The sequence below is a fragment of the Pseudopodoces humilis genome, chromosome 11 (assembly GCF_049639895.1).
Source record: "Pseudopodoces humilis isolate 2021_Gansu_Grassland_sample_001 chromosome 11, ASM4963989v1, whole genome shotgun sequence".
Classification (NCBI taxonomy): domain Eukaryota; kingdom Metazoa; phylum Chordata; class Aves; order Passeriformes; family Paridae; genus Pseudopodoces; species Pseudopodoces humilis.
The window spans coordinates 6,521,481-6,534,232 of NC_142210.1; the positions used below are offsets into that span (position 1 = coordinate 6,521,481).

A 12,752-nucleotide genomic window follows, 5' to 3' on the forward strand; every position below is an offset into this window, starting at 1 on the left:
TAAAATACAGTAGAATACACAGAATACTATGAAATGGCTTTGATTTCAATTTTTGTAAGTATCAAAAAGTTCTCTGTAACTCTTCTGGGTAGAAGACCTGAATTCACAGGCCAAAATTATTTGTTCCGACTAAGACCTAATGTAACTTTATTCTGAGTCACAAACAATTATTAAAAATTAAATCCCAAATTAATTAATTAAAAAAAAATTAATTCCCAAACTGTCCTAGAAGTCTAAAAGGAGCCTTCTCTTCTACCATAATCTCTTCTTAGCCCAGTCAATCCACAAATGAAGTGACTCTGCCCCAGAAACAACCTTAGACCAAAGCCTTTCTATACTGAATACTTCTCCAAGTGGGAATCACTTCGGAGGAAAAACAGGTCCCATCCAGGAACCTTAATCTGCTCCACATGCACACCTGCTCCTTTGTGAATGACAAGGTGAAAACCAGCACAAAGCAGACTCAAGAGTCAGTGCCCCCATCTGACACAGAAGCTGGGAGAGCATTTATTCTCCATCAAGGAAACCTACACCTCCAAAGTGTGTGGTTTTACATTACTGTGCAGAATTTCAGGTACCACTTCAAATACCTCGTAATCCATCTCTTACCCTTTCAAACTCCAAAATTTTATCTTTGTGAAACTGGGACCAATCAAGTACAACTTACTCAAGCTCAGAACAGTGTGTGCTATCAAACAAGAAGGAAAAAACCGAACAAAAACCCTAAGCCAACATACTTGTCAAGAGACTATCCAACACTTTTTTTATGAAGATAAAAGTTTTGCCCGATGGAACCCTTAAGAGGAACTGAATAAACACATATGTCTTGGTTAAGAGAGAATGCCACTTTAAACAACAGCAAAAAATAATTCAGAGCGTAAATTTTATCTAGATAAAGCTCCCTTAGTACCTCTGAATGGTGCCCTACACTTCCATTCTCCGATCCAGAGTGTTGTTCGTTTCCTTCATCTTCCACATCAGATCCTGAGTCTCGCTCGTCTTGCACTGGAGTAGCTCCTCCATCATCTATTCCGAGATTAAAGAAAATAAAGTAAAACTCAGCGTTTAAAGGAACCGCACAGGAAGCCGGCGGGCTCCTGCTCTAACGGGGCAGGGAAACGGGGCTGTCCGAGCACACCACCCCAGACACCCCCGCACAAATCCTCCCATATCACGCGGGCAGCGTGATGCACTGCCCAGACACCGGACTGTTGAAGCAATTAACGCCGTGCTGCCCTCAGGCCAAGGCCCCACCGCTGTCCCCCCGAACCCGGCGGGCCCTGCCGTGCGCGACGCCCTCCCCGGAGGCTCCTGCACCCCGCTCCACTACCTGACTGCTCCCCGCCGTAGTAGTGGGTGTCCATGCCGGGCCCCGCGGTGGCGGCGGGCGCTGCCCTGGGCGCCCCCCCAGCGCAGGCCCGGCCCGGCCCCGCCGCCTCGCACAGGAACAAGATGGCGCCTCCCCGCCCGGCAGCACCCCCGCCCCGCGCGCACGGCGCGCCGGATCTCGCGAGACTCCCGGGGCAGCGGCCGCCAGGGGCCGTTGCACACTCACAGCCGGCCCCGCCCTGTGGGCTGGGGTTCAAGCACAACAAACCGAGCAACATTTTGTCCTCTGCTTTTGCTCCCCCGCCCTTCCCCTCATTAGAATATGGATGAATTTCAGCTGGATAGCTGAAGCGCTGGGGAAGCTGAAGGAGCCTTGGAGCATAAAATGCTATTTGTAGCCCCTGGGTGACCACGGCAGTGCTCAGCTGCAGGGTGACATGGCTGTGATCCTGGCAAAGGTGTTGCCTTTTCTGAGCCCTGCGGGAATTTCCGGGAGACCAAACCAACCCCTAACACTCCTAATGGCTGCTTGGAACCACAGCCCCGAGCTACGGGAGAGTTCCCAAAAATCTCCCTTCTGCCAGAAAAGGGCCATCTGGTGCCATGCTTCCCACAGTGATTACGGGTGGGAGATCTGGAGTGGGATATAGAGCAGAAAAGATTTTGCCATTTAAATAATAGGTCAATGTATCTGCTCTTTACAAGCCAAGTCGGCAGGATTAACGTGCATCTCCACAAGAAGGTGGCAAAGCAGAGCCGGAGCTCAGGCACACGCTCACAAGTGGGGTTGGCAGTGCTCATGTTCACAGTTGGCTGGAAGGGGACCCACCATGGCCATGGAAAGGAAGGACAGGTTCTCTCAGCAAATTTAAGCCTGGCTGTCCTGACTGAAGCTCCAGTTCAATCTAGTCCATGCGTGGGTGGTTCCTCCAGATTTAGCCTTTCAGGATTGACTGAAAATTCACCCGGAGCTCCCGGGGGGTGGTGACTTCCGGAGTAAACGTGGGCAGGGCAAAACAATGCTCGTATTTTTCAGGGCTTGTTGTGTTCTGTTTCAATAGCCCCTATCCTCTGAGTAGTAGCATTACTCAAGTATTGGCATGCCCATGATATGCTAGTTGAGATTTATTAGGGATGGCTGCTGTCATTTATGCAGCATTTCAAAATGATGAGTCTAATAAATGTGTATGGTGCTGGTGTCCTGCCTCTCTGTCTGTCATAACACCACATTGATTTTCTAGGGAAATACAGGTCAATATGAGATAGAAAACTGCTGTGTGTGTCATTTGGTGTATTTCTGAACAACAGTGACTTTAATAATTCTGCAGGTCTGACCCTTGTTCAGAGTCATCAAAATTAAGTAAGTTGAATATTTGGGGCAAAATTAGTCTATTTCTTCTGTACTAGAAGGACCTTGGAGTGGATGGCAGAGAAGTTAAGCCATTATTAGCCAACACTTTCTGTCCAGCAGCAAGCACAGTTTCATGCAGAGCATTCAGTGTACCAGGCTAAACACAGCTGAACTCTCAGGACTGAGTCATTACTCAACATTTTCTACAGCAAAACACTTAGAAGGAGAAATTGGCCGTGGAGTCAGATGTTTCTTGGATACAACCCAAAATTCTTAGCAAAAATGCCGAAAACCTTTTTTTTTTTTTCCCTGAAAGAAGCTTTCATAAAGCACAGATAATAACTCTTTGTTTACAGCTCTACTGGTCTTTTCCAGATAGCCTCAAAGACACTTAAGTGAGTCTCAGGACCATGCTTTTAATGGTATCATGTCCTTTTTTCCTACTCCTATATGATTTTTACTTCTTTTAGGTCTTTGCACTGTGTGGTTTCACTGAGATCTTTTTTGGAAGGAGCAGGCACATGTGGAAGTTTGTGATAGGAGTCTCCTGTCATTGCAATTCTTTGACTTCCATAAAGAAATTGAATGACTTTACACAACTGACTAAATAGGTAGGATGACAACTTTACAACACAACAAATAAAGGAATAAGGAAATAACTTGATGTAACAGAAAATAATGGACAAGGGAAAACATAAATAGAAACTAACAAAAAATCCCAGAAAACCTCTGTTGAATAATGTGTAACAAGGTACCTAGAAATTGTACCAAGCTGCCTAGAAAACACAGAAATCTATCCCATACTAAAGTTCCAAGAGGATCAGAGTATGATGATAATCCACCTTGGAAATTAGCACTTTATAGATATGTGTCGTGTTCTGCAGTGATAGTCAGCCACTGTTCCAAATTCCAGATGCACTGAGGCAGCACTGATGAAAAAATAGAGATTTTGTGCATTTACTGAGTGGAAGGAGGCACAGAGATTTCTTCCTAATAGTTATGAATTCCCATCTTTCTGAAATGAAACCTCCTAACCTACTTGTGACATGCCATATGCATCACACAAGGGAGGGAGCACTGTGTCTGAAACAACCTCACCTCATCAATGCTGAATAACTAGGCATCCATTCCAGCCCTTGCTCTGCAGGTAACGTGTGTGTGCACACCAACGTGCAGAAGCCTTTGTTCCTCATGAGCCAGAGCTTGGCACATATCAGACTGTAATATATTCTTTTAATACCATCCTGGCAGCTTCCCAAAAGGAAGTGACAGGCAGACCGTAATGGGATTGCACAGTGGGGGAGAATGACCTGTCTTCTACCAAGCAGCGTAAGCAGCGCCCACTTGGCATGTGTGAAGGTGTGTAATGACACAGATCCCAGAACCCTGCCAGTTTGCCTCACTGTGCAACTCCATGAACTGGCTGGAATGAAATAAGCCTTTCCCTGAAGAACAGAATGCTCAAGAAAACCATGCGATGCACTTGGAAATCCTTTAATGGTATGTACTTCTTATTTAGTTCACTTTGTTCTCTGCACTGGCCCTTTCAGAGTTAACAGACATCAGTGACTTAGAGCTACAAATCTGCTTAGAGGAAGGGAAGGAGGTTAGTGTGGGCAAGAGGACTGCTGAATGAACAGTTTAAATTGCAAATTGTTACACCCAATTCATCTCGCTTCAGAAACCTGAGAGAAGTAACTAGTTAAACATAAAATTATGTTTGGTATCCAGGACTTGGTGATGCAGAAATGACAAGGCCACTTTGATTTAGCTGGAGAGAAAATAGGAAAGGTAGTGCCATGTGCAAACTAAACCCTTTGATCCTGACATCAATCTTTTAATTAGGAAGGTGTCGGGAAGAGGCAGTTTCGTTAACACATATCTCTCTGGACAGACCTATTGCTTTGAACAACAGCAGGATTAAATTCACCAGGTTTCATCCAATTTTATTTTGTTGCTTTTCTCGGTGCAGCATTCATCATAGAATCACAGAACGGTTTGGATTGGAAGGGACCTTAAAGCTCATCCCAGTTCCACCACAGCAGGGGCACCTTCCACTATCCCAGGTTGCTCCAAGCCCTGTCCAACTTGGCCTTGGACACTTCCAGGGATGGGGTAGCTGCAGCTTCTCTGGGCAGCCTGTGCCAGTGTCTTGCTACATACTTAATAAATTTTTGAGCTTTATTACTTAAGATGTGACATCACAGTCTTCCCCATCAGCAATTTGATTAAAGGAAAGGTTACAACAATTAACCAGCATAGACCATGCAACAGGTTACCTCTAATTACCACTACAAATGTTCCTGTGCCCTGCACAGTCCCTCACCAAACTCTGTGTTCAGCAGCACATCACATTGTTCATTCCTGGCAAGTTCTTCTGCTGGCATTCCCCAAAGCCCAAATCTGAGCTGTCTCTGTGCACACACAGGGCCTTCTCTAGAGGCACCTTTAGCCTGCTCATCTCTTGTTAGCTGTATATGCTGCACAGAGCATCTTGGCTGCTTCCCTTGGTATATCAAGTCCCTGCTCCCTCAGCTTTTGTTTTCTATCTCTGGAGTATGTCAGCTGTGGGAATCAATCTCCCTTCTAGTATATATTTCAGGTGTGCAATGAGTTGTACTTTTCTTTCAGATGGCCTCAATTTCCCTATGATTCCATCTAGTACAGTGTCTATAGGACATAAATCCTGTGCTTCTCTCTGAAGTAGCACAGGCACTGTGTCTTGGGCACAAGTGTTAACAACGTAGTTAATTTTAGTATAAGATTCTCTGCCCCCAAACAGGCTCCATTTGGAATTTCAGCAGGTATGTTTTGTTTGCTGAAGGAATATGCATGGCATTTTTTTGTCCAAGTATGCAAAAAGCTTTGGGTTTAGATATCTGCCTTGGTAGTATAAAGGTATGTACTTTGATTTCTTTGCCACTATTTGACCTTTACCTAATAAAATCAGTACTTGGAATTTTGTTAATCACATACTGCATATAGACATCTAAAAACTGTATCAAAAGTAAGTCTGCTAAAGATCTACTTTGAGGCAAAATCTTTGAGTAGGAATGATTTGCACAGTTAGAAACTTGAAGAAAGCTCTCTGTGGCTGCTTCTCTCCAAAAGTCTCTGAACCCCAAAGGGCCTACATTTTATTTCTGCACCTGTATCTGCTGCTGTAAGACTTAAACAAAACTCAGGTAAGGAGGCTGACATTAAAACGCAAATATGTGGTGTTGATAAACATGCTACTCCCAACTATTCATTGCCATGCTTGAATACTAGCAGGGGGCCCATTATACTATGCAGCCACACTGAACCTAGGAAACAAGAAAATAAGAATAAGGATATTAGGTATACTAGCACATGCTCACAATTATTGCACATCTACATTTGCATGTTTAATAGTGGACACAGACTAGTGCACAGTGTTACACACAGGGCTCTGGAGGAAGGTGACAGCTGGGTTACGGTACATGGAAAAAATCTCATCTTCACTACTTGGGCTCATCATAAGGGTTGGAATGTGCTTGACTCCTGAGTTCTTGCTTTGGCTGGAGAAACCCCATATCTGCCTCTCTACAGATGTACTACACTTCTATTTCTTTCCCATACTGGAATTTAACCCAATTTTCAATAAAAAAAGAGATGACATATGGAGCCAACTAAAAGAGGAAAGCTCTTGGTAATTCTGTCCTGTTTTGGGAACAGAGAAGTGGACACATAGGGAGTTAACATGCACCTAGATTCTGGAACACAGGGACAGAGTTTGTTGAGAGATAAATTAATGATAGTGACAGGACATTTTGTCCCATTATATAGGTGTGTGAATGAGTTCCAGTTAAATGTGATGAGTTAATTTTGGTCTAAGCTCTAGGTACTGTGAAATACAGACCAGACAGGACACAGACTGACAGACATTTTCTAGCAGAAAAGAGCTATAGAAAACCAAGGGGAGGTTTTGATGAAGAGATGAGGGTCCGATTTTCTTCATACCTAACAGAGTGAGAGACAGTCCTAGGGAAGTCAGTCATGTTGGAGCAGGACAAGACCAGATGCTAAAGGGTTTTCTTCTGGAAGTGCTTCAGAAATCTGAAAGGATACAGGCCCAGTGGAGAGACTGAAGTTTAAGATTCACTCAGACAAGAATTAGCCTTCATGCTCACTGGAACACCTGACCTGGAAGTGACATATGCACTGAACTGGGAGCAAAGTCCTATAATAAATAACTGTGCTTCAGTCATTTCCTCCTTTGTGCAGTGGAGAGCTGGCACTTAATGGCACCAGGGCCAATTTCACCTTCCTTTCCTTTCTTACTCCAATGCTTATGAAAAAGAGGGACCTGAGCTGCAAAAGCCACACAGTGAAGATTTCTTCTGGAGAGGTAAATTCCCATCCTGTGGGGTACGATTTGGTTTATGGTGCAGCATTACTTTGTCAAGAAAAGGAGCAGAGAGTGCCAGGCTTGGCTAGGAAGTGGCCATGCACCAGGTGCAGGGGGTGGCCACTTATGGCTTCTCTAGGAATAAGAATTTTAAATGCTGGAACTGCATATCCTGGGATTATATGGGATCTCATCCCTACACTTCTGCTCTTGGCTGCTGTCAGACCGGATCCGGAGCCAGCTGTCCCTTTGATGTGACACTGTATGGCTGTCTCTGTGCTTGCATCTGCCACTCCCTTCTTGTTCAGGGTCAACATTTCTACTCTTTTGCCATATTCTGGTTTCTGGTGCAGGTGAAAAAGTGCTTGTCAGTTGTGAATCACTGCCTGTGGCCCATCTTCAGCCTATGTTTGACAACCTGCACCATTCACAGCAACAGGCCATCTCAGTGTTGAAGCTGATATGTACGTCCCGCCTCTGAGTCCTGAATATGAACATGAGGACTTTGCCATAAGAATAACAGAATGCAAGAGACCAGCTGGCAAATAATCCTAATCATGGAATCACTCCCAAAATCCAGCTCTGTAGGACAGAAGATTTGAAGATTTGCTTTGAAGATTTTAGTTTCTTGGTTAGGACAGCCTAAACTGTATCATCCCTTATTTAAATAATTTCTGTAGATTTCTGGCCACTGATATTTTGTCTGTTATGTTCTTGATAGTGAGTTCCTAATTTTATTGTGACTCCCTGCAGTCCCTTATTTTGCTGTTCATGCCTTGATTACAATCCCTCCCATTCCAATCAAGGAAGGTGAACTCTAGGCCTCAGTTTCTGTTTGGTGGTGGGTTCAAGCTGGAGGGTCTGAGGAACTCAGCTCATAAAATATGAATTAAACCTGTGTCTCTGGCATAGCCACTGAACTGCTGGGTCAATGGACTCTACTGTGCATCAAATCACATTGCATTGTGTGGTCTTTTAATTGATGAGCCAGCCTTGAAGTTCAAACTTCACAGTAATTGTGTCTAGCACTTGACTAAGAGAACTACTTGGTATGAAAATGTGCACAGTGAAATCTTTAGGGCTGAAAGCATCTCCAGAGTTATCTGGTAGAAGTCATAGCACCACCCCAGTGCTGCAGGTTCTTTGCTTTTTGTAGATGATGTCATTGTTTCTATACTGGATGTATCTTACTATGATCTCTTCTGCTTTAACAAAATTATTTTAAGACATTTTGATGTTATTTTTTTGCAAGGAAACTCTGCTGTCTGTTCTCATCAAAGCCCTTTTCTGACCTAACATTATTTTCTTGGCATGCAGGTTACATACAGTGATCTGAAACATAATGGTGGTTTTCAGAAAGGTAAGTCCTACTCTTTGCTCTGACTGAGTAATTAGCTTGAGGCCCAAAGAGGAGAAAATTACCTTACCATCATGGTTCAATCAAAAGAAAGTAGCAATAACCCAGTATCAACAAGGTATAAAATAATTTCAGCCTAGACTAGGGAAGCAGAGGAGTCTTGCCACACCAGGCCATGCTCTTGTTGAGCAGATGACCTCTGTCACAAGGTGTGGCACTGAAACTACAGCAGTGGAGCTGCGTTATTGTTGTCCTTGGAAAAAGTGTTGCCTCATTTCCTCTTGTGAGACAGCTGGGTTTGATGACTTGTCCAAAGTAAAGTTCTAGATCAGCTGTGGAGCTGGGAGTAGGATTCAGAGGTCTGTAAATGAACTGCCTGGAAGCAGTAAGAACTTAGCCAGTTAAACACTGCTAAAGAAATCAAATCACTAAAAAAGGAAGACCAAGAAGTGTTTGCCTGTGAGCTACACGGCATCAAATATGTCACTATACTTGACAGTAGCTTTTTTCTCCCCAGGGTGATCATGTGTGGCTGGACACTCAACCAAACAGTGAATTTAATGTCCCTATTGGGGCAATTGTGAAGGAATCTGACTCAGGACGGATCTTGCTCGAGGATGATGAAGGCAAGGTGGGCTATGTTATAACTTTCTGTAAAAGATGAACATAAAATGAAAAAGTACAAAGTACAAAAGAAGGCCCTATTGGGTCAGAACAAAGCTCCATCTATCCAGGTGGTCTGACTTTGATATAGGTAGGATAATACTACAGTAAAGACTATAGAAATAAGGCTATAGATGGACCAGCATCTCCAGACCCAATCACTTGGAAGATTCAGAGCTTCATAAGATAGAGGTTATATCTACGTGGTTAGGAAAAGGAAATGGATGGGTTCCAATCCCTAAATTTGGTGAAGTTTTAGGTGGAAACATCATCCCAGTGAAATCAGTTCATTCCTATCTCATACAATGTTCTGCCTCTGATGACAGAGTTGCCCTCTGAACAGTGTTAAGACCGGTGCTGTTCAGAACCCACCTGAATGGCTTCATTCAGTGTTTTAAACCATCTTGTCCTGGGGAGCAGCAAACCAGTTAATTCCTGTAGGCCAGTCACCTGTGTGTTAGAACATGCTGGCTTGAGCATGTATTAATGCTGAAGCTCACTCTAGTCTAACCCAACTCTCCCTTGCCTCTGAGCCACAGCATCACATGTTAAAGTCCGTGCCTTGCCTTTGTCAGGAGCACTGGATCACGGCTCGGAACATGCACATGGTGCGCCTGATGCACCCTTCCTCTGTCCAGGGGGTAGAGGACATGATCCGCCTCGGGGATCTCCATGAAGCTGGCATGGTGCACAACCTCCTCATCCGACACCAGGAGCACAAAATCTATGTGAGTGTCACAGTCACTTCCAGGAACAGCCAGGTCACTTCCAGGTCACTTCCAGGAACAGCCTCTAAGTTTAGCAAGTGACTTGAGCAGCCTGTGAATCTTTCACACGTGGGGCCCTCTGACTTCTTTAATGACCGAGGGTGCCAAAGAGACGCAATGCTGTTTCTCTTCTCTTTCACTCGAGTACTTTGGCTGTGAAGAAGAGAGCTGCCAGCAGCCCCTCAGTCACACTGCTGGCACAGGTAGTGACCCCACTTACTTTCTCCCAGAGCAATCATTGCCACCAGCCACTGACAGTGAGCTAAATCCAGCCCGTGTTACAGCTTAGTGCTGCTATTACCTGCAGGATCAACCTAACTGAAATGCAGTGATATGATTTCAATTGTACCCCAGTCCAAGCCAACATTTACTTGTTTTTAATAACAATAATAAGATGGCTAATGAATAAATCTGGATATTTTATCCATTACTGGTTTTATCTGTAACTGTGAAATTTGTTATTTTAGTTTTCTTTTTTCCTTTGTTTCCAGTTTCTAATATTATAATTAATATTCAGGTTTTCCATGCTTTGCCTCCCTTATTATATACACTACTGGAGAGAAGCTGCCTCTTACAACATAGGTGTGATGATATTTAGTGTAAAAAAGAACTGATCTTATAGATTCTACAGTTTTAACTACCAAGGTGTGTTTATATACCTGTTATATTAAACTCTAGCAGCCTGCAGTTGTTTCATGTAGTTTTCAAACAATATTATTGCTTTGCATCTCCACAGCCTTCAACAGGCTCCTTCATTTCACTGGTGGTGCTGTATGAAAATGTTTCTAAATCACTGTATGAATAGCACAAGTATAACTTGGCCTATTAGCAAAGTCCAGCTATATCTGCACTAGAATACAAAAGCAGCTTAACAAAACACTGCAAAACACCTTACGATAACACCAAAGTGCCAGGTCAAATTGGACTTCCATGTACTTCAGCTTGAGACAGAGAACCGAGCTGTCATTTGGCAAGGAGATTACACCTAGCATTCTTCGTGGGGAAAAATCCTCCTTATCCTGGGATGTTTAACAACAACTCATAGTGAGGAACTGGGCTCTCAGCCTCACCCAGGTGCTGCTATGATCTCCCAAGCTTCCCTCCTGCCTCTGTTTAGATTTATACTGCAAATGGCTTTGGGTGTATTCTTGTTTGCAGGTTTGCTGTAGAGATAAAGCTCACAACTGTTTTCCAGACTTACACAGGATCAATCCTTGTAGCAGTGAATCCATACCAGCTGCTGCCCCTCTACACAGTGGATCAGATCAGACTGTACTGTAACAAGAGGATTGGAGAGCTTCCACCTCATGTCTTTGCCATTGCAGACAACTGTTACTTCAACATGAAGAGGAATAAGAGAGACCAGTGCTGTGTGATCAGGTGAATGGACTCAGAGAGGACAAATAGCAGAAACCAAGTCTGGCATGGTTTGGGGCACCTTGTGGACACAAGAGACCATCTAAATGGAAGGGCACAGATAAAACTAGAGACAACAGGAAGGAATTTTTTTTCCTGCTCCTTAATTTTCAGTTAGGGCTGCAATAGGTAAAACATAAGCAAAGGATTTCTGAAGTCCATTGTTTTCCCCCAGAATCTTTGAATGTGGTTGTACATTCTGCACGTGGTCACTACATACAGAAACATAACACCTGAGCACGTGTGATATAGGGCTATCTTTTACCTTGGAGACAAGATATTTATGTTAAATGTAGTTTCTGAGACTAGATATTTCCTCAAGAGAAATAACCTCTACTAACCCAAAGATGGATGGAAGCTTTCTTCATCCTGTAAAGAATCCATTTTCTGTTTGTCATCAATATGAAGAGCCAGAGAATCTCATTGCAATAGTATCTGAATATAGCTGAGTCAACTTAGCTGATGTGCTAACACTAGCATTGACAATCTGTTAATGCAATAAAGAAGAAAAGCAAGTGGTCATTTAATTTGCACAGGTACAGAATGTTTTCTATGAATTTGCTTGTTTTTAATTGGTGGGAGAATTTAATTCTCAGCCTAAGTCTGAAAAACAACTTAAATTTGAGCAGATAAGATGATGAAAGACTTGAATTTTCTAGTCCTCTATGAAAGACAGTCTGATCTGCCATTCAAAGGGTTAACTTAGGTTGGGTTGCTTTTTTTTAACTTGGTCTGCCATGTTACCAAAAAATGAAAGCAAGCCTGTAATGATTTTTTTTTTTCCTTACTGCAGTGGAGAATCTGGTGCTGGTAAAACTGAAAGTACAAAGCTAATACTACAGTTTTTGGCAGCTGTCAGTGGCCAGCATTCCTGGATAGAGCAGCAAATCCTAGAGGCCAATCCCATTCTGGAAGGTGGGTTACTTATCAAACATGGCTGATTTACCACATTTATCTCAGGATAAAAAAGTCAAAAACAGATCCTTGAACCATTGTATCTGTTTAACTGGTAACTGCCCTAAAACACTGGTGATGCAGTGTACATGTTCTCTATACTTTCCTGCCATGCTCCCATGCAGTCCACAGCAGCTTTGCTCTCATGCTGTACAAGGAGGTACCACTGTAGTATATACCCTGGAACTGCCAGGAGCACAAGAGTCCTTGGGACTGCAGAGCCCAAAGCAAAGCCCCCCTGGTTTGGCATTTGCCCTAGACAGTGACAAAGTGGCTGGCCAAGCAAAGATGAATCTGTAGGGGAGCTCCCTGAGACACCCATCTTTCTCTGTATAGGGATCAGCATGTTCCCAGTAAATCTTTCTGGAGGTCTTCAAACTTGCCCAGATCTCTTGGCTGGCCAGATATAGACCACATTTGGATCATTTGAATATGCCTTTTAGGACCCAATTATCTGGGTGCACAGTATGCCTGCTCCTCTCTTCAGGAGGCAGACTGAGACAAGACATTCTCCAGTGCTCCTCAGTACTGTCATTTGGAACACAA

The 12,752-nt window shown here is 43.6% G+C and overlaps 2 protein-coding genes across 8 annotated transcripts in view; one reads left to right on the forward strand and one right to left on the reverse strand.

Annotated features, from left to right (window-relative positions):
• IWS1 (interacts with SUPT6H, CTD assembly factor 1) overlaps positions 1 to 12,752 on the reverse strand; it is a 29,332-nt gene that overhangs the window by 14,363 nt on the left and 2,217 nt on the right. For 2 of the 5 annotated variants that reach the window (XM_088060882.1, XM_005529574.3), the window contains exon 2: positions 911 to 1,026. Coding sequence is in view for 3 of the 5 variants with exons in the window: in XM_088060881.1 (XP_087917007.1) it covers positions 911 to 1,026; positions 1,331 to 1,364 (150 nt within the window). In the remaining 2 variants the exon portion in view is untranslated. Of the gene's footprint in view, positions 1 to 910; positions 1,027 to 1,330; positions 1,510 to 12,752 lie in introns of those variants that run through there. The other 3 variants (XM_088060881.1, XM_005529572.3, XM_014258282.2) reach the window with 3 other exon arrangements.
• Positions 4,085 to 12,752, forward strand: part of MYO7B (myosin VIIB) — a 49,557-nt gene continuing 40,889 nt past the window's right edge. Inside the window, exons 1-6 of one of the 3 annotated variants that reach the window (XM_088060864.1) lie at positions 4,085 to 4,180; positions 8,367 to 8,409; positions 8,924 to 9,037; positions 9,645 to 9,797; positions 11,032 to 11,216; positions 12,046 to 12,167. In XM_088060864.1, coding sequence (XP_087916990.1) covers positions 8,392 to 8,409; positions 8,924 to 9,037; positions 9,645 to 9,797; positions 11,032 to 11,216; positions 12,046 to 12,167 — 592 coding nt within the window. In that variant the 5' untranslated portion in view covers positions 4,085 to 4,180; positions 8,367 to 8,391. Of the gene's footprint in view, positions 4,181 to 6,281; positions 7,050 to 8,366; positions 8,410 to 8,923; positions 9,038 to 9,644; positions 9,798 to 11,031; positions 11,217 to 12,045; positions 12,168 to 12,752 lie in introns of those variants that run through there. The other 2 variants (XM_088060863.1, XM_088060865.1) reach the window with 2 other exon arrangements.